Source organism: Tachyglossus aculeatus, chromosome 5, assembly GCF_015852505.1.
Source record: "Tachyglossus aculeatus isolate mTacAcu1 chromosome 5, mTacAcu1.pri, whole genome shotgun sequence".
Lineage (NCBI taxonomy): Eukaryota > Metazoa > Chordata > Mammalia > Monotremata > Tachyglossidae > Tachyglossus > Tachyglossus aculeatus.
Genome location: NC_052070.1, coordinates 69,301,952 through 69,329,814, shown reverse-complemented (window position 1 = coordinate 69,329,814; position 27,863 = coordinate 69,301,952). Strand labels below are relative to the sequence as shown.

Here is a 27,863-nt window from a genome sequence, read left to right as displayed (position 1 = left end):
TGTGATTACCCTCTCTAGAGGGTGTTTTTTTCCTTTAATCAAGTCATCTGAGCCACATCACCTGCTGTTTTAGAAACAATCTCAACTATTTGCCTAATTGCTCCTTTTGTTAAATGAAAATTGCTGCCTTGTCAAGGCTATGCCCATTAGGAATTAAAAGGGAATTAAACCATGACTGTGTGGAAAATGCAGATTCAGGTCTGGGCTGGAGCAGTTAAAGCTCTGGTGGCCATTCTCTTAGCTATGCCGGACCCATTTCTAGGGATGGCCTGCTGACTTAATAAGAATGATGGTATTTGTTAAGCGCTTACTATGTGCCACGCACTGTTCTAAGCACCGGGAAAGATACAAGGTTATCAGGTTGTCCCACTTGGGGCTCACGGTCTTAATCTCCATTTTACAGATGAGGAAACAGGCACAGCGAAGTGAAGACTTCCCCAAAGTCTCCCAGCTGACAAGTGGCGGGTTGGGATTAGAACCCACAACCTCTGACTCCCAAACCCGGGCTCTTTCCACTAAACCACGCTGCTACTTCTCCCATTTCAAGTGACTAATAAAGCACTAATAATTAGCAACTTTGTACCAAATAGGAAAAAAGGGATGTAGGACTGATAACTAGAATGGCCTCTTCTTAACAGAGCTTTCATGGGGCCAAAACAGTAGCATAAGATTCTTGGAGAGAAAAACAGGAAAGAAAGAGCGAGCCAAGAGAGCTAAAGGGACCCAAATACCCACCTCATGTACTTAGTCCCCTCTGATGCAATGCTACACACACACAAACCACCTCCCCCAACCTCCTTGATTCTGTCAAGAAGCTACCGAAATAGAAATTTTAACCGTAACTGGCCAATATCTTAGACTCCACGGGGACAAAAAAAAATCCAACCACATCAGAGGACATATATATATCAGAATGCATTTTATTTCAAAGTAGTTCAAACATTTGTTGTTTCTGAAGATTTAAAAACGGGTTGCTTCCCTGAGCATTAAAAACAAATCACTACTTTGACGTTTATAAAACCTACCCATTAGGTACATCATTCTTTCATTCCCATTTCCTCTCCCTGTATTCTTAAGAGCATTTTAAGAAGGTTTTTTGATCGACTTTAACGAAAGTAGCCACCTGCCTTGTCTTTATCAAATTCCAGTGCGATTTTTAAGGCGGTGCTATTAAGGCCAACAGACTGCATGTTACAAATGATGGTGACGACGATCCCTTTCGGGGGAATCGCTAACTTGTTATCTGTAGCCTCTGTGTCCAGTTCTTCCGGGAGGATCAGCAGAACGCTGCTTGCTCCCACCGCGCCTCCAGTATGGGATGCGTAATGCCGCTGTTGCCTGCCTGCACCGTACCTCTGCTGCTTCTCCACGACGCCCCACGCCATTGCATATTTGCCCTCTCTGTCCCAAGACATCTCTGTGTTGGGCACCGGCGTCCACATCATCATCATGGTTTCAGGCTTGAGGTACCCAGGTAGGAGTTTCTCGTTGGAGTTCTTCAACATCCCAACTTGGTAACTGTAGAGCATTGCGTTTCCAAATCTGAGAAGATCGCCGACCGTAGACAGATAGCCACCACCGGCCCACTTGTAGGAGTTATCCACGTAAGGCGTGTTGACGAGGCGTCCCTTTTTATTATACATGTAGAACCTAAAATGAAATCAGAGCCGTCAGTGGCGGATAGGAAGAATTCGGTATTCCATTTTTCACTGCCTGAGCTGAGAAGTGGAAAATATGCCACTGCTTATATTTAGGGACCAATAATTGTCAGACAGGAAGCACTACACATGAAATTCAGATCAGTTTGGACCCCTGTTCTAATGCAGTGTGGATTACTGGAGAGGCCACACTACAAATAAAGCAATAAACTCAGAATGAGAAAATCTGGGGGTAGTTTCTTCTGCCTACCTGCTTATATGAACAGTTTTTATTCTCCAATGGTTTGGCAGTAAAAATACATTTAACCTGCATTTTTTCAGAAACAACTATAGTGCCCATTTATAAACTGCATTTATTTTCAATGGTACCTTTCATTCATTCATTCAATCGTATTTATTGAGCGCTTACTGTGTGCAGAGCACTGTACTAAGCGCTTGGGAAGTACAAGTTGGCAACATATAGAGACGGTCCCTACCCAACAGTGGGCTCACAGTCTAGAAGGGGGAGACAGAGAACAAAACATATTAACAAAATAAAATAAATAGAATAAATATGTACAAATAAAATAGAGTAATAAATACATACAAACATATACATATATACAGATGCTGTGGGGAGGGGAAGGAGGTAAGGCGGGGGAGAGAAAGGAGGGTGCGCAGTCTGGGAAGGCCTCCTAATGCTTAGAACAGTGCCAGCGCTTAGAACAGTGTTTTGCACATAGTAAGCGCTTAATAAATGCCATCATTATTATTACTAAGTACCTTATGCAAGTCACTTATAACCTCTCTGGATCTCACTGTCTACAACCGCAAAATGGGGACGAAGCTACTATATCGACAGGGAGTTTCAAAATGGTAATATTTCCAAGGAGCTTAAGAGTTCTTTGGATAAAAGTGCCACATAAATCCAAAGCCTTACACCTGACCCGAAGCACCGGCTGGTATATGCTCTCGATATGGTGGAGCAAAGCATGACACTCAGCTCAGATGAGCCGCTCTTAAGAAGTGACTTTTGAAAAAAATAGAAAGCGGAAAAGGACAAAACTTCATGATCAGACATAGATGCGAGACTCCTTTATCTGACTCCCACAGACTTATTCAGTCATATTTACTGAGTGCTTACTTTGTGCCAAACACTGTCCTATGTGCTTGGGAGAGGACAATATAACAATTAACACACACATTCCCTGCTCACGGTAGACTTGGATCCTGAAGAGAAGCAAAGCAATCTCCTTAGCAACATGCACTTGGACAATCTAACATCCCATCCTATTAGATCATCAATCAGTCGTATTTATTGAGCACTTACTGTGTGCAGAGCACTGTACTAAGCGCTTGGGAAGTACAAGTTGGCAACATATAGAGACAGTCCCTACCCAACAGTGGGCTCACAGTATAAAAGGGGGAGACAGAGAACAAAACCAAACATACTAACAAAATAAAATGAATAGATATGTACAAGTAAAATAGAGTAATAAATATGTACAAAGTACATATTATAGTACTGTATTACATATTACAGTAAATAAATATGTACAAACATATATACATATATAGAGTGACATACGCTATCCAAAACAAGCTACCATCAGTAGAGGTACTGGAAAAAAACCCAAAAAACATTTGTTTCCCCTTTTGTAATTTTCTTGAACTGTATACAGCCAGCAGCCTCAAGCCATGGGAACTCTTTGGAGAGGGCTAGGGGTTCACTGTACTGTACTCTCCAGAGCGCTTAGTATGGTGCTCTGCACACAGCGAACACTCAATAAATACCATTGACAGATTGATTTGCCTGGTTATGAAGTTTAGTCATCATCGATGGCATTTATTAAGGGTTTACTATGTGCAGAGTACTATACCGTACTAAGCACACCAGTGACACTGACCTGGAACCACCTACTGCCCTCCGAAACCAGAGTAAAATAAACGTGGCACCTTCTCTAGAGTTTTTAGGCTCTGAAGGAAACTATACTTAAATAATTTTCAAGTTTAATGTCCTATTTAAAAGTTTACTGATTGCCCTGAGGATTCTACATTTGTATTTGTTGTAGAATGAAGCCATTCAGTGGCAGTACATTTTTCAACTTTCAAATTTTATTACTTTGTATTCAACGGATGCTTCCAGGCGGAGTGCTTGGGGAACAATAAACCTAACTTGTACGATTCCCTCTGCCTTCCCACCACAGCATTTTAAACCATTTACAGCCACATCTCAAGAATTGTGACGTCTCAATTATCTCCTCCTAATATGTAAAAAAACACGGAGAAAGCAATCGATCTAAGCTTTAATCCTCTGAGTAACTTCTAATTCGGTGGAAATTAATTTGCTTTTTCAGGCAAATGGTTTTGTTCAGTTGAATGACAAAATGGACTTGCCACACGCTTACGGAGTTTGACTGTTGCGTTTGCCAGCTTGGAACCCACATGCCATCTCCCAAATAGACCCTAATGCCCCATGACATGATCCTTTAATTGCAAAACCATTCGGTTCGCAATGGTGCCATGTGCCAGGCATCCATTTCTTAATTAGACTTGAATCTCCAGGCTGTCCAAAATGATTATGCGGCCAAGGAAGCCTGAAACCCACGAACTTAATGATTCAAGACATTTTTATTACAAAGTGTTTCTTAAATTCCTTGGAATGTGAGTAATGTTCCTCCGCAGGCTTTTAGTACAATAGGAGATTTGAGGATATACTGGCAGGGAATGATTTCAAGAGTTATATCTAGGGAGAAAATGTTATTACTTAAAAAAAAAATCCTGGTTCTTTGGAAATGAAACATTACTCACATGTCCTAGGGCCCGCAAGGATTTAAGTTTTAAGTTTCTGTCAGTTGAGAGAATGTAAGTAAGTTTGACAGGTGAGCATTATTTTCTAGCTTTTGTTCCAGTATGATTAAAGTCATAGATCACATCCACACAAACAAAATGAGAGATATTTCAGCAAAATTATTGTTACTGATGGATTCTAATAGCTCGAGTGGAAATTGTACTGCAAGTAGATACTACATTGTTTTGCCAACAAATAGTATCAGACATTGCCTTTCGTGTTTTAACAAGTGGCAGTGGTACATCCATTGCTTTTTCAGCCAGTGGAGACAGGCAAATGCTCTAAAAAAAATATCCACGGGCTAGCTGCCACTCATTTGCTTCCTCTAGCAAAGTTCACAATTGCCTAAGAAAGGGGTCTTTTGTACATTCACTGGCTGCCTGGTGGAAGTGTTCTTCAAAAAGTATGTTGCCAACTTGTAATAATAATAAAATGATGGCATTTATTAAGCGCTTACTATGTGCAAAGCACTGCTGTACTTCCCAAGTGCTTTAGTACAGTGCTCTGCACACCGTAAGCGCTCAATAAATATGATAGAATGAATGAATGAATGAAAAAGTAAGAGTGGACACACCTCTAATAAAATCTGGCCTGCTCAGGTGTAGCCTCATAGCACTTCTTTATATCAATGTAAGCTTTTGTGCCCACAGAGTCTTTTGAGCCAAAATAAATACAGGGGGAGATAAAAAGAATTGCTGAATGCCAAGTGGGAAAAGGAATAAACAGAATGTGTCAATTCCCAATCCTCCCGCTTTCGGGGGGGGGCCCAGCCGCCCTCTAGAAACCCCACTGTTGGGTAGGGACTGTCTCTATATGTTGCCAATTTGTACTTCCCAAGCGCTTAGTACAGTGCTCTGCACACAGTAAGTGCTCAATAAATACGATTGATGATGATGATCATGAGAAAAGAGGGAAGGGGCAGGATGATTTGGAGGGGCTGTCTAAGGCCGGTTCAATCGTTCTTCCATTAAGCACCAAGAAATCACCAATGTCATCTGTTAGAAATCTGAACGGTCAGGTTCCTTGACGCTTCGCTCTGATCACTGCTTGCTTCATAGACTTCTTTTAGACTGTGAGCCCACTGTTGGGTAGGGACTGTCTCTATATGTTGCCAATTTGTACTTCCCAAGCGCTTAGTACAGTGCTCTGCACATAGTAAGCGCTCAATAAATACGATTGATGATGATACCCAACCACTCTTTCTCCAGACATGGAAGCTACCCATCTTTCCGGCAGAATAAAACCGAGTTATCCATTTTACCCTTTTACACTTTGAGGAAGCAGGAAGTCATAACACAAAAGCAAAAATTACTTTTATATGGTCTCGGTCATTCTGTCGTTCAGTCTGTATAGGACAGAGGAGCACATGCAGGAAAATACGTGGTTTTGCTAAGCTATTAACTAGAGTACTTCTCTGTATGTTTTAGAGGATGCATGAACTACTGAGGTGTTTCTAAAGGAGAGCGGGCAGCTTGGCTTTCGCACACACACACAGTCTGGATCGTGGCCCAGGATCGGGGTGAAACCTGGGTTGGAAATACGCTAATGCAACGGGTTTAAGCTGCACCGAGACTATGTAGCATTGCCGATAAGCAGCAATGGCTCGGTGGAAAGACCCCGGGCTTGGGAGTCAGAGGTCGTGGGTTCTAATCCCGCCTCCGCCACTTGTCAGCTGTGTGACTCTGGGTGAGTCACTTCACTTCTCTGTGCCTCAGTTACCTCATCTGCAAAATGGGGATTCAAACTGTGAGCCCCACGTGGGACAACCTGATCACCCCAGCACTTAGAACAGTGTTTTTGCACATAGTAGCGCTTAACAAATTACATCACTATTATTTACAGGGGGATTATTCCCAATCCTCTGGCACAACCAACCCACTACACTGACAGTCCAATTACAGAGACAGACTCTGAAAAGTAATTCCGCCCACCCATTCTAAATCCCCAGGTTCCAGCTATACAAGGTAGGGGTGCAAAATGATTCAGTTAGCACTAATGCACTATCTTTGTTGCTTTAGGTATTTACAGGCAGAGATTCCAAAGCTAATATTTTCCCTGATTGTCAACAGCAAACAGATGAGCTCACTACACCTCCCCCACAACTCCATTTTTACCTGCCTCATGCCTGCTTTTCCTTGCTCGGTGGAGGAGAGTGCATGCGTAAAGAGAGGGAGCCCCCCATACATTCCGGAGAATGCAAGAAAGGGCAAACTTTGCTCTGGGATCCACACCAGCCCATTAGCCTAGGCATCCCTTTTTTCCCATGGCTTAAATTCAAGTTTGCAAACTAGATATCAAAAAATTGTTGCTACACCTGCCTAGGACAAACACAAGCAAAACTTGTAGATTGGGGAAGCTCACTTTTCCCGTTACCCCTAGGTCTGTATGTTGAGAACTTATTTATTCACATTAAAACCATTACCTCTTCCTGCTTTAATATCTTCCCCCCAGATTTTGGGAAACTAGTATCCTTCACCTTTTGGTGAAGAACAGGACAGAAATATCCTAGCAAATCAACATGAATGGTGCAAAAAAAAACAACTTAAGGCCTCAAAACACATTCTGGTATTACCCAAGAATCAAGACCAATCTCTCAAATTTCTTCAGTGACTCTAAACTTTAAAGAAAAAGACTGCAAGCCCAATGGGTGAAAGTGGTGCCTTCCTGGATGGCCCACGCTAACGATCAGTGAAACAACCACAGGAATTTTGGAATAGGAAAAAGCAAGGGTCAGGGGTAAATCAACAAACTGGAAATTTCTAACCCTTGCTAACCGACGGTTGATTATACTTGAACTGGAAAACCTTTCAACTTAGACGCTTAAGCTATCCAACCTGACATGGTACAAAATACCCAATTAAAATCCTCCGTTTACAAAATTCTGAAGTAAAGCTATTTGATGATGCAACATACTTGTTTTATAAAAAAAAAAACTTTCCTTTAGCTGTGATAAATAATATTCCAAATTATTTAAGAGGAAAAATGAATGTCAAGTTCTGCTAAATACTGCACACATAACATGATTTACACTTCTTCACCAGTTAACTATTTCATCTTACATAATTATTTTGCTATTTTAGAACACCTGCAGTAATTCAGAAAGGCAGCAATTCAAGTACTTCCATGTGTGAATTTGAAACACAGCACACAGCTTCTGGGATAAGTGATTCTTCTCTATGAATACTGTTCACAGTATTTTGCTTTACCTGTAATTCTTTTCAACTGAACTTTGAGAAGGGGGTTTATGACTTTAAGATACTTGACCTTTCCCAAAATTCCTTTAGTAGATGGGAATCTTTTATTAACATTTTAAATAATGGAAAATTAATACGCTACCCTTGAATCAATCAATCGTATTTATTGAGCGCTTACTGTGTGCAGAGCACTGTACTAAGTGCTTGGGAAGTACAAGTTGGCAACATATAGAGACGGTCCCTACCCAACAGTGGGCTCACAGTCTAGAAGGGGGAGACAGAGAACAAACTAAACATATTAACAAAATAAAATAAATAGAATATGTACAACAAGTATACAATATTGAATATCAAAATACTGAGGTTACAAATCTGACAAAAACATTTTCCACTGTTAAAACAGCTGGAAAAGATTTAATACTCATAGTCATTTTCAAGGATGGAAAACCTAAAAGTTTGCAAAAAGCCAACTCTGATCTCAGGATTTTTCTATCTGATCTGCCTTTACAATTCTCCTAAGATTTTTTTTCCCTTTTTTGTATTTGAACACCTGAGTCAACAAACTTCACATCTTTTCTCTGAACTTTATGTCTAGTTAACTTAGCAATACGAAAGGGGAGAGTTGTGGAAGTGTAAAGTCCAGATTTATTAGATGGTGCGGATGAGAAAAAGCCTTTGGAAAAATTTCTAACCGATTAGAAAACAATAACTTTATACCAGTGGATATATGTATACGGGGGCTAGTCTCTTCCCTTGCTTCTCCCTGTCCTCTATCGGAACGAGGCTTATGAGAATTTCTGTCTGGGCTCTGGTGTTCCCCATGACAGCTGAAGTCTTAGATAATCAATCAATCAATCGTATTTATTGAGCGCTTACTGTGTGCAGAGCACTGTACTAAGCACTTGGGAAGTACAAGTCGGCAACACACAGAGACAGTCCCTACTCAACAGAGGGCTCCCAGTCTAGAAGGGGGAGACAGAGAACAAAACCAAACATACTAACAAAATAAAATAAATAGAATAGATATGTACAAGATAAATAAATAACAAATAAATAAATAGATAGATAGGTAGATAGATAGATAGATAAGCAGGGTTGCCTGCAGTGAATAGCGCACAGGCTTGGGAGTCAGAAGGACCTGGGCTCTAACCACTTGTCTGCTGCATAACCCTGGGTAAGTCGCTTCCCTTCTCTGTGCCTCGGTTCCCTCATCTGTAAAATGGGGATGGAAACCGTAAGTCCCGTGGATTGTGTCCAACCTGATTCCTCTGAATCTACCTCAGCGCTTAGAACAGTGCCTGGCACCTTGGAAGCATTTAACAAATCTCAATACCTATACCCCTCTCTTGAGAAGCAGCGGGGCTCAGTGGCAAGAGCATGGGCTTTGGAGTCAGAGGTCGTGGGTTCAAATCCCGGCTCCACCACTTGTCAGCTGTGTGACTTTTGACTTCTCTGTGCCTCAGTTACCTCACCTGTAAAATGGGGATTAAGACTGTGAGCCCCTGGTGGGGCAACCTGATCACCTTGTAACCTCCCCAGCGCTTAGAACATAGTAAGGGCTTACTAAATGCCATCATTATTATTTATTATTATTATTCTCACATCCCCTCCAAGAGGCCTTCCAGACTATGCCCCCATTTCCTCTTCTCCCACTCCCCTCGTACTTGGACTTGCATTCTTTATTCACCCCACCCTCAGCAGTAATGTACCTATCTGTAATTTACACTAATGTCCGTCTCCCCTTATAGACTGTAAGGTCCTTGTGTGTAGGGAACGTGTCTACCAACTCAGCTATCTTGTACTCTCCCAAGCAATTACCACAGTGCTCTGCACCCTGTTTGAGCCCATAAATATGCCTGGTTCATTTTAGTCCTATCCTCAGCACTTTTATTTATTTGCACATTCAGGTACTACTCAGAGAAGCAGTGCGGTCTGGTAGTCGGAGGAGCTGGGTTCAAATCCTACCTCTGCCACTTGCCTGCCATATAACTTTGGGGAAGTCACTTACCTTTTCGGTGCCTCAGTTTCCCCATTCGTAAAACAGGGATAAAATACTTGCTCTCCTTCCTACACGGACTGTGAACACCAAGTGGAAAAGGAAACTACTGCCCCCACCCCCAGTACTTCCCTTTAAGACCCTACTACCTCTCAAGGCCCTACTGAGAGCTCACCTCCTCCAGGAGGCCTTCCCAGACTGAGCCCCTTCCTTGGTTTTGTTCTCTGTCTCCCCCTTTTAGACTGTGAGCCCACTGTTGGGTAGGGACCGTCTCTCTATGTTGCCAACTTGTACTTCCCAAGAGCTTAGTACAGTGCTTTGCACACAGTAAGTGCTCAATAAATACGATTGATTGATTACTTACATAGTGCTTGGCACAAAGTGCCCTTACCAAATACTACAATTATTATCGTCCTGGTATATTTGTACTACTTCTTGTAAATCCTAGCTCTTTCTCGGGCTCCCACTATATGTAAATCATTTGTACGGTTATTTTTCCCATTTGACTGTAAATGGATTCAAAGCAGGGAGCGTCTTGTTTCTGCTGATCTCTCCCAAACGTTTACTCACAAGGCATTCATTATAGATCATCGATTGACCGATGGATTGATTGGTCCCTCAGGCATGTAGATAAGACAGAGAGGAGGTAGATGAGCATTGCTAACCAGGCAGACTCACCTTAATTTTAATGCCACTTACTGCCCTCGGCCAAGACATCCCCACAATTAAAACTTGGATGGGTTTCTCCCAGCCATTCCTCTCGACAGCGAGAGAAAAGGGCACGTGCAGTGCCTTCATCGTTGGTGATCAGAGTACTACACAAAGAAGTTTTATTTTCCCAAGCCAGAAAAATGAAAGCAAAGAAGACTCAGTGATTTCTTAATGCTCCCACTGTGGGTCAGTGACTGAGAGCAAAACAGAAATCAAAGGTTTTTGAATCTCAGGCCCCTGAATATGTACAGTTGCGTGCACAAAGAAGTACTCTTTACCTGGCTCTGTTGTAAATCACGGGCTCGTTTTCTTCCTGCACAGTGGTTGGCATTCCCAAGTCATGAAATATTTTCTGCATGTAGTCCACAAATTTCTGTCCCGAAGCTCTTTCCACTATGGCTCCCAGAAGAGTATAGCCAAAAGTTGAATACAAAAACTGACTACCTTGAGACATCAGTGAGGGGAAAAAAAAGAGACATCGGGGTATGGTTAATAGACGTCAACAATGACTGCATACATTTAACTTGTTACACTAACATAATATTTGCCCACCGGGGATTTGTTGAAAATATTAATAATAATGATGGTATTTGTTAAGCGCTTACTATGTGCAAAGCACTGTTCTAAGTGCTGGGGAGGTTACAAGGTGATCAGGCTGTTCCACGGGGGGCTCACAGTTTTAATCCCCATTTTACAGATGAGGTGACTGAGGCACAGAGAAGTTAAATGACTTGCCCAAAGTCACACAGCTGACAGTTGGCGGAGCCAGGATTTGAACCCATGTCCTCTGACTCCAAAGCCCAGGTTCTTTCCACTGAGCCACGCTGCTTCTCCTAAATTAGTATACCTTTCAAGATAGAATATTTGGCTTTGAGATTTTCCAGAAAATTCATGAAATGCATATAAAATCATCATGGTAAATGGTTTTTCCATCTACAGGGATAATAATAATAATAATTTTGGTATTTGTTAAGCGCTTCCTATGTGCCAAGCACTCTTCTAAGCGCTGGGGGAGATACAAGGTGATCAGGTTGTCCCACATGGGGCGCACAGTCTTAATCCCCATTTTACAGATGAGGTAACTGAGGCCCAGAGAAGTGAAGTGACTTGCCCAAAGTCCCACAGCTGACACGTGGCGGAGTCGGGATTAGAACCCATAACCTCTGACTCCCAAGCCCGGGCTCTTTCCACTGAGCCACGCTGCTTCTCTACCAACCACACCCCACCTCCATTACTTGTGAAAAGATAAAGAACACAAAATTATACAGATCAACGATATTAATAATAATAATGATGGTATTTGTCAAGCTAAACTCAAGGACACATGATCGAAAGGGTGAAGTCCCTCCCTAACCATAGTGAAAAATAAACTTAGGAAATACTGTTCCTTCATATTAAGGCCCTATGCCAATTTCTGTGTTTAGCTTCAGATATATACTATTGTAAATCTACATTAATAACGGCATTTGTTAAGTGTTTATTTAGGTGCCAAACACTGTTCTAAGCGCCGGGGTAGGTACAAACAAATCCGGTTGGACACAGTCCCTGTCCCTCAAGGGGCTCACGGTCTTAATCCCTATTTTCCATATGAGGTAACTGAGGCACAGAAAAGTGAAATGACTTGCCCAAGGTCCCACAGCCGACAACTGCTGGAGCCGGAATCAGAACCCAGGTCTCTATGACCCCCAGGCCTGTGCTCTATCCACTAGGCCACGGTTCCTTCCTCAAAAATTACTCCTTCAAAAAATTACCAACTTCTTGACTTTCCTTAAGGGCTATTTTATATTCAAAGAATATGTATTTGCCATTTTTTTTTCCCCAAACGAGTCTCAAAAAGCCTGGTGTAGATGAGGGATAATAATAGTAATAATAATGTTGGCATTTATTAAGCGCTTACTATGTGCAAAGCACTGTTCTAAGCGCTGGGGAGGTTACAAGGTGATCAGGTTGTCCCATAGGGGGCTCACAGTCTTAATCCCCATTTTACAGATGAGGGAACTGAGGCACAGAGAAGTGAAGTGACTTGCCCAAAGTCACACAGCTGACAATTGGTGGAGCCGGGACTTGAACCCATGACCTCTGACTCCAAAGCCCGGGCTCTTTCCACTGAGCCACGCTGCTTCTCTTCTTCTTCGTTTGACACTACGAAGGCCCACCGGTTAGGAACTGAGAACCAGCAGCTGAGAACCAAATGGCCAGAGAGTGGGGGCAGAGGCGGAGGGAAGGAGGAGAGGAAGGGGCTGGATTTGGGGAGGAGGATCAATCAATCAATCAATCAATCGTATTTATTGAGCGCTTACTGTGTGCAGAGCACTGTACTAAGCGCTTGGGAAGTACAAGTTGGCAACATATAGAGATGGTCCCTACCCTACAGTGGGCTCACAGTCTAAAAGGGGGAGACAGAGAACAAAACCAAACATACTAACAAAATAAAATAAATAGAATAGATGTGTACAAGTAAAATAAATAAATAAATAGAGTAATAAATATGTACAAACATATATACATATATACAGGTGCTGTGGGGAAGGGAAGGAGGTAAGATGGGGGATGGAGAGGGGGACGAGGTGGAGAGGAAGGAAGGGGCTCAGTCTGGGAAGGCCTCCTGGAGGAGGTGAGCTCTCAGTAGGGCCTTGAAGGGATGACTGTAACTAGCGGCCGGGGCAGCTCCATTCCTCTTTCTGACGCTGGGAATGGGGCTTACCGTTCCAACTCTCAAGACGTTCACAGTTTACTTTTATTGTTACCTCTCTTCGCTCTTTTAGATTGTGAGCCACTCGTGGTACTTATTTTGGGTTTAGCCCAGCAGTGAATACAGCGCCTGGCACAAAGTAAGCCCCTCATATCGTAACGCTAATGCCGTAATAATGATCAACTAAGAATGAAGTTAAATATGGCTAGAAGTCTTAAATATACCTAGATTTAAATGTGCTGCTTTCTAACTGCTCTTCCCTTTGAGGAAATGACACCAAACGAATAAGAAAATGGGTGGCACTAAGACTCATCCACAGTGTTTAACCCTCTCTAATATTCGAAAGGTGGCATCATTCTGAAATCCTGAAAATTAATACTGAGTTAATGACTATTAAGAATAGGAATGAACACTCACCTGGTTTAAAGAACAAAGGATCATTTTTAAATATCCTTAAGGACTCGATTGTATTTTCAAACTTGTCTTTTAGATACAATTCATCTTGTTCAAAATCATTCTTTTTTTTCCCAGATTTTGAATTGCGGCCTTTGCTTTCATTCTCCTGTTCTGACCTAACTGGGACTAGATCACTCTTTTCGTTTTTTTTGTCGTCTTTTTCTTTTAAGTGTCTCTCGTGGTTGGATTCCAGTGTCTCTTTCACCTTCAAGGCTTTAAGGGCTTTCTCCTCTTTCACTTTTTTAATATCCTTTTCATAGTGACGAATTCCACTTAAGTGTGAAATCAGTAATCGTGTAGTAACAGAAACCTAATAAATTCATAAAACAGAAAAAGTTAAATTGAGCAAAAAAAGTTAATTCCACGATACGTGCTTTTAACATTTAGGGATGCCGGAAAGTCCTAGACCTATTTCCCAATTTTAAACCAATTTTTCCTTTTTCCTCGCAGTTTTCATGAGCCAAATTTCTGACACCATCGATACTTTGTACAGAATGACTTGCACACGTCAGAAAGAAATACAGCTCTATGTGCCATCCGTTTAAAATTTGAAATAAACTGTTTAACACTGAGTCCCTTCTAGACTGTGAGCCCACTGTTGGGTAGGGACTGTCTCTATATGTTGCCAACTTGTACTTCCCAAGCGCTTAGTACAGTGCTCTGCACACAGTAAGCGCTCAATATGATTGATTGATTGATTGACTGATTGATTGAGTAAAATGAATGTTTTATACCTTGTCACCTTCATATTCTTTTTCTGGGAATTCGGGGACATACTTCTGCACCGGAGCATCGAGATCTAATTTCCCCTCTTCCCACAGCTTGGCAATGGCCACCATGGTAAGACACTTGCTGATGCTAGCAATTCGCATTACTGTCTCTGGTTTACACGGTACTCGATTTTCTACGTCGGCATAGCCCAAACCTTTAACAGAAAAAAAAGGCACAGATAACAGGTCTTGGAGTGGAGAGTAATTCTTCTAAAGGTTCAGCAAAATACTGATAGAAACCCAGGCTACGAGTTCAACTAATTATTTTACCTTCAAAGTATCAATTAAGATGAGACCTCATAAGGAAATCCCTCATAAACATTCAGGTCACCGACAACTTAAAACCAACTACTAATTCCACAAAAGACAGAGTTAACCAAATATTTGCTCTCCAGTGAGCCCTTTTTGTGGAACAGCAAAGTCAGTGCCTCCTTTTCACATGAGTTCCTTAATGGTAAAAGCTAAATAAGTAGAGAATCAAGATTAATTGCTTTTAAAGAAAGCCTCAGATACAACCTAGAGGACTGTAAAAGTTAAGTTTCTCTGAAAGATTAGATTCTCATTTTGGAAAGTTCTTTAAAGCAGTAGTTGTCAAGCTTCCTTCTCTCACAAAGCCCTTAGGGATCCTGAAACACATCCCCTCACGCTCCCACCAAAGCTTTCTAACATCCATGTTGATAAGGTAGCCAAATTTCACTTCAGCGGCAGTAAAACGGACAGGCTGACCACTCCTGATGATGCCAGCTGGCAATCTGGTAACCTCAGTCCTCTCCCCACTCCCATGCCCATTTAAGCTTTCTCCTCCAACTCCCATCAAGGCCTTTAAAATGGTTTCCCCAATTCCCCAAACACCCAAGCCCTCCTGCCTCCACCCTATTGACCACACTCCTGGAGCAGTTGACATATAAGAGGGCCTGTGTCGTGAAATCAAAACATGTGATGTGATGTGTTATAAAGCTGAAATCGTGTAAATTCAGTAGCAATAGTATTTATTAAGCACCGGCTGGGTGTGATGCCTGAACCATGTGCTTGGAAAGTTTGAAATTAAAGAAGTGACATGTCCCTTGTCCACAAGAGACCAACAATGACAGGAAGGACATGAAAATATTTGAGAAATAGAACAGTAGAAATAAATAACTGAATTTACAACTGAATACACATCTAAACAAAGGTGCTGAGGATCGGTATAAATAGCTACATTAGTGCTAGAGATGGCTGACAGCTTGTACGACTGAGGGGGTGCGGATTCATCAGGGAAGACTTGGTGGATGCAGTGGGGAAAGCTACCCTCGGTCAGATTTCGGGAAGGAGGGAATTCCAAACCAGCAGGAACACTGTGAGTGAGGGTATGGATGGATGCGTGAGAGAGGAGAGTGAGGTGCTGTTAGAGGGTGAGTTTGGGATGGAGGAAGAGAGGACATAATTGTGGGGCAAGCTGAAGAGCTTAGAAGCCGTATCGGAGGAGTTTTTTTTACATAATACAGCAGGAGACGGGATGCCAGCGGACGGTTTTGAAGAATGGAGAGATGGGTGCTGAGTGGTGCTTTAAGAAGATGATCTATGTAGTATACATTAGAGGGGAGAGGTTGGAAGCAGGGAGAAAAGCAAGGAAGCCAATGTAGTAGTCTACCTGCAGTAGGGCCAGAGTTTATACGGGATAGCTGTTAGGGTGGAAAGGAAGCAGTGGAACTGGAAGATGTTGTATACGCAAAACCAGCATGTTTGGTGGAAGAATGAACCTAAGTGTTGCAAGACTGCAAGGATTGAAGGTTGCCAATGAGATTCGGCTCTTCTAGGAGAGGGAGGACGGTGGTAGTACGAATAAAGATGGGAAAGTTTTAGATATATTGAATTTAAAGTGCGAGGGGGACATCCAAGAAGAGGTGTGGGATGTCAAGTCAGATCTATTTATTTTATTTTGTTAATATGTTTTGTTTTGTTCTCTGTCTCCCCCTTCTAGACTGTGAGCCCACTGTTGGGTAGGGACCGTCTCTATATGTTGCCAACTTGTACTTCCCAAGCGCTTAGTACAGTGCTCTGCACACAGTAAGCGCTCAATAAATACGATTGAATGAATGAATGAATGAGAGATCGAGCTAAGACAAATAGATCTGGGAGTCATCTGCATTAAGGTTGTGGCTGAAGCCGTGTGGGTAGGTGAGCTCCCCAAGAGTTTATACAGAAGAGTCAGGGACGCAGAATAGAGCGTGGGTCACAGGAACAAGGATGCCCAAAGCCAACCTAGTAAGAGGATGAGAGGCAGAACAGGAGCCAGTGAATTAAACTGAAGAGTGGTCCCAGATGTGGACGGAGAACCAGATTAGTGCCATCTCAGCAAAACTGAGGCCTGAAAAAGTCCCAGACGGCCAAACTCCAAAAGTATCCAACTGAAGACTCCCTATGGTTAATTTTTCATTTTCTAAAAGTTAAAGAGTTTGCCTTTAAATTGATTTCGTTCAAATAACAAAATAAAGCTTCAGTTTGGTATCTGAAACAGAAAAGGTATTTCCCAGAGCCTACCTTCTGACCAGACTTCTCTTCCATCTACGGAAACTCCAACTAGTATGCCGGGGGCTCCGACCTCATCCTGTGTTGCAGGGAGCAATGCACAAAACAAATGAATTTCTATTTGAGTCGGGAGAGGGGGGAGGAGAAGTGGAAGGATTAGTTAGGAAAAGAGGGAATTGGGAGGGGAGGAAAGGAGAAAAGAAAAGGGAAGAAGGTGGCAAGGGTGCTGGAGAGAGGTGGTGAGGGGGCAGCAGTATTTGTTAAGCACATACTCTGTACCAAACACTGTACTAAGATAATGAGGGTGGTCACAGACCCTGTTCCTCATGAAACTTACAGTCTATGGGAGAAGGAGAGGGGAAAGGAGGGGAGGAAAATTACTGCTCTTTCCACCTGCAAAGCCCTTTCGAGATCGCATCTCCAAGGAGTCTTCCTTAATTCATTTTTAACCTTCCCATTTTATATCCCCCCAACTGCCACTACAGCAATTCTGTCCCACCTAAGCACTTAAGTATTCATAAGCACTCGAGGAGCAGAGTGGCCTAGTGGAAAAAGCTTGGATCTGAGAGTCGGAGGACCTGGATTCTAATCCTGGCCCCACCACTTGTCTGCTGGGCACTCGGGCAAGTCAATTCACTTCTCTGTACTTCAGTTCCCTCATCTGTAAAATTCATTCATTCATTCAATCTTATTTATTGAGCGCTTACTGTGTGCATTCATTCATTCAATTGTATTTATTGAGCGCTTACTGTGTGCAGAGCACTGTACTAAGCGCTTGGGAAATACAAGTTGGCAACATATAGAGACGGCCCCTACCCTACAGCGGGCTCACAGTCTAGAAGGGGGAGACAGACAATAAAACAAAACATATTAACAAAACAGAATAAATAGTAGATATGTACAAGTAAAATAAATAGAGTAATAAATCTGTACAAACATATAAACAGGTGCTGTGGGGAGGGGAAGGAGGTAGGGCGGGGGGATTAAGACTGTGAAACCTATGTGGGTGAGCCTGCTTCTAGACTGTGAGCCCGCTGTTGGGTAGGGACCGCCTCCATTTGTTGCCAACTTGTACTTCCGAAGCGCTTAGTACAGTGCTCTGCACACAGTAAGTGCTCAATAAATACGATTGAATGAATGAATGTGGGACAGGGACTGTGTCCAATCTGATTACCCTGTATCTACCCTGGGGCTTAGTACAGTGCCAGGCACACTCTAAGTGGTTAACAAATACCACAAAAAACCCCTCTGGTAACACTGATGTACGCATCTTTCATACCCTGTTACTTAAGAACTTAACTCATGTACACATCCTCTTTTCCTTCTTCCTTTCTGTACTTTATTTTAGCGTCTGTCCCTCCCATTACTTTGTACACTCTTTGCGGAAGGGGATCCCATCTGTTATTCACATTGTACTTACCAACCACTGAATCAATAGCCTTTACTGGACTTCTATCGTGTGCACGGCCCTGTGCGAAGTGTTTAGGATTCATTGTTTGGGAGAAGGGTAGAGGGAATGAGGGGAGAAGGAATGGAGAGGGAGAGAGGAGGAAAAGAGGAAGAAGGGGGTTGGAGGAAAGGAAGAAAGAATGGGTCCGGTAGGAGAGAGAATGGGGAGGGGAATGTACTTTAGGCACAGGCGAGTTACTTCGCTTCTCTGTGCCTCAGTTTCCTCATCTGAAAAATGGGGATTAAGACCGTGAGCCCCACGTGGGTCAGTGTCCAATCTGATTAGCTTGTACCTCTCTCAGCGCTTAGCGCAGCGCCTGACACTCGGTAAACACTTAACACGTACCATTAAAAGTAAAAGAAGGTGTGACAGGGAGGAATAGGAGATGAGGAAGAAGTGGAAAGGGGAAGAGGGGGTGTGGGGGAAGAGGTGAGGCCCCCCCCGTTTGGGGACAGAGGGGTATTTGTGTTTTGGGGGGGGGGGGGGAAGGGAGGAGGAGGGGCCCGAGTCTGATTCTGGCCCCAAGGGCTGCCCCCATTGTCCTGGTTGGTCATTCATTCGTTCAATCGTATTTATTGAGTGCTTACTGTGTGCAAAGCACTATACTAAGCGCTTGGAAAGTACAATTCAGCAACAGAGAGGGACAATCCCCACCCACAACCAGCTCACAGCCTAAAATAATAGTAATAATGATGGCATATGTTAAGCGCTTACTATGTGCCAAGCACTGTTCCAAGCACTGGGGTAGATAGAAGGTAACAGCCTAAAATAATAGTAATAATGATGGCATATGTTAAGCGCTTACTATGTGCCAAGCACTGTTCCAAGCACTGGGGTAGATAGAAGGTAATCAGGTTGTCCCACCTGGGACTCACAGGGTTAAAACCCATTTTCCAGATGAGGGAACTGAGGCCCAGAGAAGTGAAGTGACTTGCCCAAAGTCACACAGCAGACAAGTGGCGGGGCCAGAATTGGGACCCACGACCTCCGACTCCCAAACCCGGGCTCTTTCCACTAAGCCATGCTGCTTCTCAGGCATCAAAACATGTAAACAGACATCAATAGCATCAATATAAATAGAATTATATATGTACACATCAAAACATGTAAACAGGCATCAAAAGCATCAATACAAATAGAATTATAGATAATCGTATTGAGTGCTTACTGGGTGCAGAGCACTGTACTAAGCGCTTGGAAAGTACAATTCAGCAACAAATAGAGACGATCCCCGCCCAACTCCAGGCTCACAGTCTAGAATGGGGGAGACAGACAACAAAGCAAATAAACAGGCATCAATAGCATCAATATAAATAAATGGAATTAGATATATATATATATATATATACACACATGAGAACAGGTAAACAGGAGCTAAAACAAATAAGCGGAATTAGCAGTATGTGCCTATATACACAAGTGCTGTGGGGTCATTCATTCATTCATTCAATTGTATTTATTGAGCACTTACTGTGTGCAGAGCACTGGACTAAGCGCTTGGAAAGTCCAATTCAGCAACAAATAGAGATGATCCCTACCCAACACTAGGCTCACAGTCTAGAAGGGGGGAGACAGACATCAAAGTAAGGAAACAGGCATCAATAGCAACAATAATAAATAAATAAAATTAGAGAGCTATATACACATGAGAACAAGCAGTACCATTTGATGGCATTGACGCCTGTCTACTTGTTTTATTGTCTGTCTCCCTCTTCTAGACTGTGAGGCTGTTGTTGGGTAGGGACCGTTTCTATCTGTTGCCGAATTGTACTTTCAATTGAACTGAAATTCCAATTCTGGCTCCGCCACTTGTCTGCTGTAAGGACACAGGCATCAGTAGCAACAATAATAAATAAATAAAATTAGAGAGCTATACACATGAGAACAAGTAGTACCATTTGATGGTACTGACGCCTGTCTACTTGTTTTATTGTCTGTCTCCCCCTTCTACACTGTGAGGCTGTCGTTGGGTAGGGACTGTTCCTATCTGTTGCCGAATTGTACTTTCAACTGAATTGAAATTCCAATTCTGGCTCCATCACGTCTGCTGTAAGGATACGGGCATCAATAGCAACAATAATAAATAAATAAAATTAGAGAGCTATATACACATGAGAACAAGTAGTACCATTTGATGGTACTGACGCCTGTCTACTGGTTTTATTGTCTGTCTCCCCCTTCTAGACTGTGAGGCTGTTGTTGGGTAGGGACTGTTTGTATCTGTTGCCGAATTGTACTTTCAACTGAATTGAAATTCCAATTCTGGCTCTGCCAATCAATCGTATTTATTGAGCACTTACTGTGTGCAGAGCACTGTACTAAGGACTTGGGAAGTACAAGTTGGCGCCACTTTGCTGTAAGGACACAGGCATCAATAGCAACAATAATAAATAAATAAAATTAGAGAGCTATATACACACGAGAACAAGTAGTACCATTTGATGGCACTGACGCCTGTCTACTTGTTTTATTGTCTGTCTCCCCCTTCTACACTGTGAGGCTGTTGTTGGGTAGGGACTGTTTCTATCTGTTGCCGAATTGTACTTTCAATTGAACTGAAATTCCAATTCTGGCTCCACCACTTGTCTGCTGTAAGGACACAGGAATCAATAACAACAATAATAAATAAATAAAATTAGAGAGCTATATACACATGAGAACAAGTAGTACCATTTGATGGCATTGACGCCTGTCTACTTGTTTTATTGTCTGTCTCCCCCTTCTAGACTGTGAGGCTGTTGTTGAGTAGGGACTGTTTCTATCTGTTGCCGAATTGTACTTTCAATTGAACTGAAATTCCAATTCTGGCTCCGCCACTTATCTGCTGTGTGACTTTGGGCAAGTCACTTCACTTCTCTGAATTGTACTTTCCAAGCGCTTAGTCCAGTGCTCTGCGAACAGTCAGGGCTCAATAATTAATGATGTGTATATATCTATAATTCCATTTACCTATTTTGGTGGTAAGAGAAGCTAGCTCTCTTCCTCCCTTCAAGGCCCTACTGAGAGCTCACCTCCTCCAGGAGGCCTTCCCAGACTGAGCCCCTTCCTTCCTCTCCCCCTCGTCCCCCTCTCCATCCCCCCCATCTTACCTCCTTCCCTTCCCCACAGCACCTGTATATATGTCTGTACATATTTATTACTCTATTTATTTATTTTACTTGTACATATCTATTCTATTTATTTTATTTTGTTAGTATGTTTGGTTTTGTTCTCTGTCTCCCCCTTTTAGACTGTGAGCCCGCTGTTGGGTAGGGACTGTCTCTATGTGTTGCCAAGTTGTACTTCCCAAGCGCTTAGTACAGTGCTCTGCACACAGTAAGCGCTCAATAAATACGATTGATTGATTGATTGATTGGTGGTATTGACACCTGTTTACTGGTTTTGTTGTCTGTCTCCCCTCTTCTAGACTGTGAGCCCATTGTGAGGTGGGGATTGTCTCTGTTGCCGAATTGAGACTGTGAGGCCACTGTTGGGTAGGGACTGTCTCTATATGTGGCCAACTTGTACTTCCCAAGCGCTTAGTACAGTGCTCTGCACACAGTAAGCGCTCAATAAATACGATTGATTGATTGATTGATTGATTCCAAGCACTTAGGCCAGTGCTCTGGACACAGTCAGCGCTCAATAAATACGATTGAATGAATGAAAGTAAACAGGCGGTAATATAAAAAGGGGGAATGATGGGTATGTGGCCATGAGAAGCAGCGTGGCTCAGTGGAAAGAAACCGGGCTTCAGAGTCGGAGGTCATGGGTTCTAATCCTGGCTCTGCCGCTTGTCAGCTGGGTGACTTTGGGCACTTCTCGGTGCCTCAGTTCCCTCATCTGTAAAATGGGGATGAAGACTGTGAGCCCCACATGGGACAACCTGATCACCTTGTACCTCTCCCAGTGTTTACAACAGTGCTTGGCACATAGTGAGCGCCTAACAAATACCATTATTATTATTATTCTCTGGGCCTCAGTGACCTCATCTGTAAAAGGGGGATGAAGACTGTGAGCCCCATGTGGGACAACCTGATGACCTTGTATCTCCCCCAGTGCTTGGCACATAGTGAGCGCTTAACAAATACCATTATTATTATTATTCTCTGGGCCTCAGTGACCTCATCTGTAAAAGGGGGATGAAGACTGTGAACCCCATGTGGGACAACCTGATCACCTTGTATCTCCTCCAGTGCTTAGAACAGTGCTTGGCACATAGTAAGCGCTTAACAAATACCATTATTATTATTATTATTATTCTCTGGGCCTCAGTGACCTCATCTGTAAAAGGGGGATGAAGACTGTGAGCCCCATGTGGGACAACCTGCTGACCTTGTATCTTCCTCAGCAGTTAGAACAGTGCTTGGCATATAGTAAGCGCTTAACAAATACCATCATCATCATTATTATTATTCTTCTCTGGGCCTCAGTGACCTCATCTGTAAAAGGGGGATGAAGACTGTGAGCCCCAAGGGGGACAACCTGATCACCTTGTATCTACCACAGTGCTTGGCACATAGTAAGCGCTTAACAAATACCATCATCATTATTATTATTTTCTGTGCCTCAGTTCCCTCAGCTGTAAAAGGGGGATGAAGACGGTGAGCCCCAAGGGGGACAACCTGATCACCTTGTATCTACCACAGTGCTTGGCACATAGTAAGCGCTTAACAAATACCATCATCTAATCCCGACTCTGCCACTTGTCAGCTGCGTGACCTCGGGCAAGTGACTTGACTTCTCTGAACCTCAGTTCCTTCACCTGTAAAATGGGGATGAAGACTGTGAGCCCCCCGTGGGGCAACCTGATCACCTTGTATCCCCCCCAGTGCTTAGAACAGTGCTCGGCACTTAGTAAGCACTTAACAAATGCCATCAGCATTATTAGTAGTATCAGGTTGTCCCACGTGGGGCTCACAGTCTTCATCCCCATTTTCCAGATGAGGTCGCTGAGGCCCTGAGAAGTGAAGTGACTTGCCCAAAGTCACACAGCAGACACTGGTCCTTCCCAAGCGTTTAGTCCCGTGCTCTGCAGTCAATACATACGACTGAATGAAAGCGGCGGAGGCGGGATTAGAACCCACGACCTCTGACTCCCAAGCCCGGGCTCTTTCCACTAAGCCACGCTGCTTCTCACAGCTGACAAGTGGCGGAGCCGGGATTGGAACCCACGCCCTCTGACTCCCAAGCCCGGGTTGCCAACTTGTCCTTCCCAAGCGCTTAGTACAGTGCTCTGCACACAGTAAGTGCTCAATAAATACGATTGATTGATTGACTGATTTCCCCTGAGCCCCGCTGCTTCTCCTACTCCAGTGCTCTGCACACAGTCAGCGCTCAATAAATATGATTGTGGAAAGAGCCCGGGCTTTGGAGTCAGAGGTCATGGGTTCAAACCCCGGCTCCGCCACTTGTCAGCTGTGTGACTTTGGGCAAGTCGTTTCACTTCTCTGGGCCTCAGTTCCCTCTTCTGTAAAATGGGGATGAAGACTTTGAGCCCCCCATGGGACAACCTGATCACCTTGTAACCTCCCCAGCGCTTAGTACGGTGCTTCGCACACAGTAAGCACTTAATAAATGCCATTATTATTATTATTCTCTGTGCCTCAGTTCCCTCATCTATAAAATGGGGATGAAGACTTTCAGCCCCCCGCGGGACAACCTGATCACCTTGTAACCTCCCCAGCGCTTAGAACGGTGCTTTGCCCATAGTAAGCGCTTAATAAATGCCATTATTATTATTATCCTCAGTGCCTCAGTTCCCTCATCTATAAAATGGGGATTAAAACTGTGAGCCACCCATGGGCCAATCTGATCACCTTGTAACCTCCCCAGTGCTTAGAACAGTGCTTTGCACATAGGAAGCTCTTAACAAATACCATTATTATTATTATTATCCTCAGTGTCTCAGTTCCCTCATCTGTAAAATGGGGATGAAGACTGTGAGCCCCAGTGGGGACAACCTGATCACCTTGTAACCTCTCCAGCGCTTAGTACGGTGCTTTGCACACAGTAAGCGCTTAATAAATGCCATCATTATTATTATTCTCTGTGCCTCAGTTCCCTCATCTATAAAATGGGGATGAAGACTGTGTGCCCCAAGAGGGACAACCTGATCACCTTGTAACCTCCCCAGTGCTTAGAACAGTGCTTTGCACATAGTAAGCGCTAAATAAATGCCATTATTATTATTATTCTCTGTGTCTCAGTCCCCTCTTCTGTAAAATGGGGATGAAGACTGTGAGCCCCCCCCCCGTGGGCCAACCTAATCACCTTGTAACCTCCCCAGCGCTTAGAACAGTGCTTTGCACATAGTAAGTGCTTAATAAATGCCATTATTATTCTTATTCTCTGTGCCTCAGTTCCCTCATCTGTAAAATGGGGATGAAGACTGTGAGGCCCTCCCGTGGGACAACCTGATCACCTTGTAACCTCCCCAGCACTTAGAACGGTGCTTTGCACATAGTAAGCGCTTAACTAATGCCATCATCATTATTATTCTCTGTGTCTCGGTTCCCTCTTCTGTAAAGTGGGGATGAAGACTGTGAGCCCCACTGTGGGACAACCTGATCACCTTGTAACCTCCCCAGTGCTTAGAACAGTGCTTTGCACATAGTAAGTGTTTAATAAATGCCGTTATTGTTATTATTCTCAGTGCCCCAGTTCCCTCATCTGTAAAATGGGGATTAAAACTGTGAGCCGCCCATGGGACAGCCTGATCACCTTGTAACCTCCCCAGCGCTTAGAACGGTGCTTTGCACATAGTAAGCGCTTAATAAATGCCGTTATTATTATTATTATTCTCGGTGCCTCAGTTCCCTCATCTGTAAAATGGGGATCATCATCATCATCAATCGTATTTATTGAGCGCTTACTGTGTGCAGAGCACTGTACTAAGCGCTTGGGAAGTACAAGTTGGCAACATATAGAGACAGTCCCTACCCAACAGCGGGCTCACAGTCTAAAAGATTAAAACTGTGAGCCGCCCATGGGACAACGTGATCACCTTGTAACCTCCCCAGCGCTTAGAATGGTGCTTCGCACATAGTAAGCACTTAATAAATGCCATTATTATTATTATTCTCGGTGCCTCAGTTCCCTCATCTGTAAAGTGGGGATGAAGACTGGGAGGCCCCCGGTGGGACAACCTGGTCGCCTTGTAACCTCCCCAGCGCTTAGAACGGTGCTTTGCCCATAGTAAGCGCTTAATAAATGCCATTATTATTATTATTCTTGGTGCCTCAGTTCCCTCATCTGTAAAGTGGGGATGAAGACTGGGAGCCCCGCCCCGTGGGACAACCTGGTCGCCTTGTAACCTCCCCAGCGCTTAGAACGGTGCTTTGCCCATAGTAAGCGCTTAATAAATGCCATTATTATTATTATTCTCGGTGCCTCAGTTCCCTCATCTGTAAAGTGGGGATGAAGACTGGGAGCCCCGCCCCGTGGGACAACCTGGTCGCCTTGTAACCTCCCCAGCGCTTAGAACGGTGCTTTGCCCATAGTAAGCCCTTAATAAATGCCATTATTATTATTATTCTCGGTGCCTCAGTTCCCTCATCTGTAAAGTGGGGATGAAGACTGGGAGCCCCCACCGTGGGACAACCTGGTGGCCTTGTAACCTCCCCAGCGCTTAGAACGGTGCTTTGCAATAGTAAGCAGCGTGGCTCAGTGGAAAAAGCCCGGGCTTTGGAGTCACGGGTCATGGGTTCAAATCCCAGCTCCACCACTTGTCAACTGTGCGACTTTGGGCAAGTCCCTTCACTTCTCTGGGCCTCAGTTCCCCCATCTGTAAGATGGGGAGGAAGACTGTGAGCCCCACGTGGGACAACCTGATCACCCGGTAAATTCCCCAGCGCTTAGAACAGCGCTCTGCACGTAGTAAGCGCTTAATCATAAAAAAAATGCCATAAGCGCTTAATAAACGCCGTTCTTGTCATTATGATGATGGAGCTGTGGGGTCCGCACCTTGATCCGGCCCAGCAGGTCCCGACTGGTGTGGACGGCTCTGGAAAATTGGGCGAGGGGGGGGGCCGGGGGGAGGCCCGGGGGGAGGCCCGGCCTCCGCACCGCGCAGGCTGCCGGAAAACTGGGTCCCCAGGCCCAGCCCCAGCCCCAACCCCAGCCCCAGCCCCAGCCCGCGGGCCCAGCCGCCACGGACCAACCGCCAGGCCCAGCGCCCGACCCACCCCGCGCTGCCCGCGGAGCGCGCACTGCCCGCGGAGGAGGACACACTGCGCGCACTGCCCGCGGAAGGCACCCTGCGCGCGGAGGCCAAGAAGGGCGCACTGCCCGCGGAGGCCAAGGAGGGCGCACCGCCCGCGGAAGGAACACTGCGCGCGGAGGCCGCGGATTGCACACTGCCCGCGGAGGCCGCACTGCCCGCGGAAGGCACACTGCGCGCGGAGGCCGAGAAGCGCACACTACCCGCAGAGGCCAAGAAGGGCGCACTGCCCGCGGAAGGCACACTGCGCGCGGAGGCCGCACTACTAGCGGAGGCCAAGAAGGGCACACTGCCCGCGGAAGGGACACTGCGCGCGGAGGCCGCACTAACCGCGGAGGCCAACAAAGGCGTACTGCCCGCGGAAGGAACACTGCGCGCGTTGGCCGCGAAGCGCACACTGCCCGCGGAGGCCGCACTACCCGCGGAGGCCAAGAAGGGCGCACCGCCCGCGGAAGGAACACTGTGCGCGTTGGCCGCGAAGCGCACACTGCCCGCGGAGGGCGCACTACCCGCGGAGGCCAAGAAGGGCGCACTGCCCGCGGAAGGAACACTGCGCGCGGAGGGCGCGAAGCGCACACTGCCCGCGGAGGCCGCACTACCCGCGGAGGCCAAGAAGGGCGCACCGCCCGCGGAAGGAACACTGCGCGCGGAGCCCGCGGAGGCCGCGAAGGGCGCACTGCCCGCGAAGGGCACACTGCGCACACTGCGCGCGGAGGGCGCACTACCCACGGAGGCCGCGGGGGGCGCACTACCCGCGGAGGGCGCACTGCGCGCGGAGTCCGCACTACCCGCGGAGGGCGCACTACCCACGGAAGCCGCGGAGGGCGCACTGCGCGCGAAGCCCGCACCGCCCGTACAGGAAGCGGGGGGCGCACTACCCACGGAGGCCGCGGAGGGCGCACTGCGCGCGGAGCCCGCACCGCCCACACTACCAATGGAGGCCGCGGGGGGGCGCACTGCGCGCGGAGCCCGCACCGCCCATACAGGCCGCGGGGGGCGCACTGCGCGCGGAGCCCGCACCGCCCATACAGGCCGCGGAGGGCGCACTACCCGCGGAGGCCGCACTGCGCACGGGGGGCGCACTGAGCGCGGAGCCCGCACCGCCCACACAGGCCGCACTACCAATGGAGGCCGCAGTCCCCGCAGAGGGCGCACTACCAATGGAGGCCGCACAGCCCGCAGGGGGCGCAGTCCCCGCACCGGCCGCAGAGGGCGCAGTGCGGGCGGAGGGCGCGTGCCGGGCCGCGTCCAGGATCCGGGCCATGGCGGCTCGGTCCCCCCGCAGGCATCACCAGCCGACGGCCGATAGACACCCCGTCATCCCCCCCTCCCCCCCCCCGCCTCACAGACGCACGGAGAGGGCGGGGCGGGCGGACGGGCGCCGAACACAGAACGCAT

At 45.5% G+C, this 27,863-nt stretch overlaps 1 protein-coding gene across 1 annotated transcript; it reads right to left on the bottom strand.

The window, feature by feature from the left end:
- Positions 1 to 902: 902 nt before the first annotated feature.
- On the bottom strand, positions 903 to 27,863 carry LACTB (lactamase beta). Its single transcript, XM_038747320.1, has 7 exons — positions 27,816 to 27,863; positions 27,588 to 27,734; positions 16,828 to 16,894; positions 14,272 to 14,462; positions 13,499 to 13,847; positions 10,668 to 10,833; positions 903 to 1,650 (listed from the first exon to the last, which is right to left on the bottom strand). Exons 1-7 carry the CDS (start codon positions 27,861 to 27,863, stop codon positions 1,107 to 1,109), a joined length of 1,512 nt encoding a protein of 503 aa, XP_038603248.1. The 3' UTR covers positions 903 to 1,106.

What these genes read in the sequence shown, in the direction of transcription:
- LACTB (XM_038747320.1), bottom strand. Translation starts at nt 27,863, where the DNA reads ATGCGTTCTGTGTTCGGCGCCCGTCCGCCCGCCCCGCCCTCTCCGTGC. An exon ending in AAGAATATGAAGGTGACAAG is followed by an intron (nt 13,848 to 14,271) that starts GTATAAAACATT and finishes TGAATTTATTAG; the next exon opens with GTTTCTGTTACTACACGATT. An exon ending in TCCTTTGTTCTTTAAACCAG is followed by an intron (nt 10,834 to 13,498) that starts GTGAGTGTTCAT and finishes TGATGTCTCAAG; the next exon opens with GTAGTCAGTTTTTGTATTCA.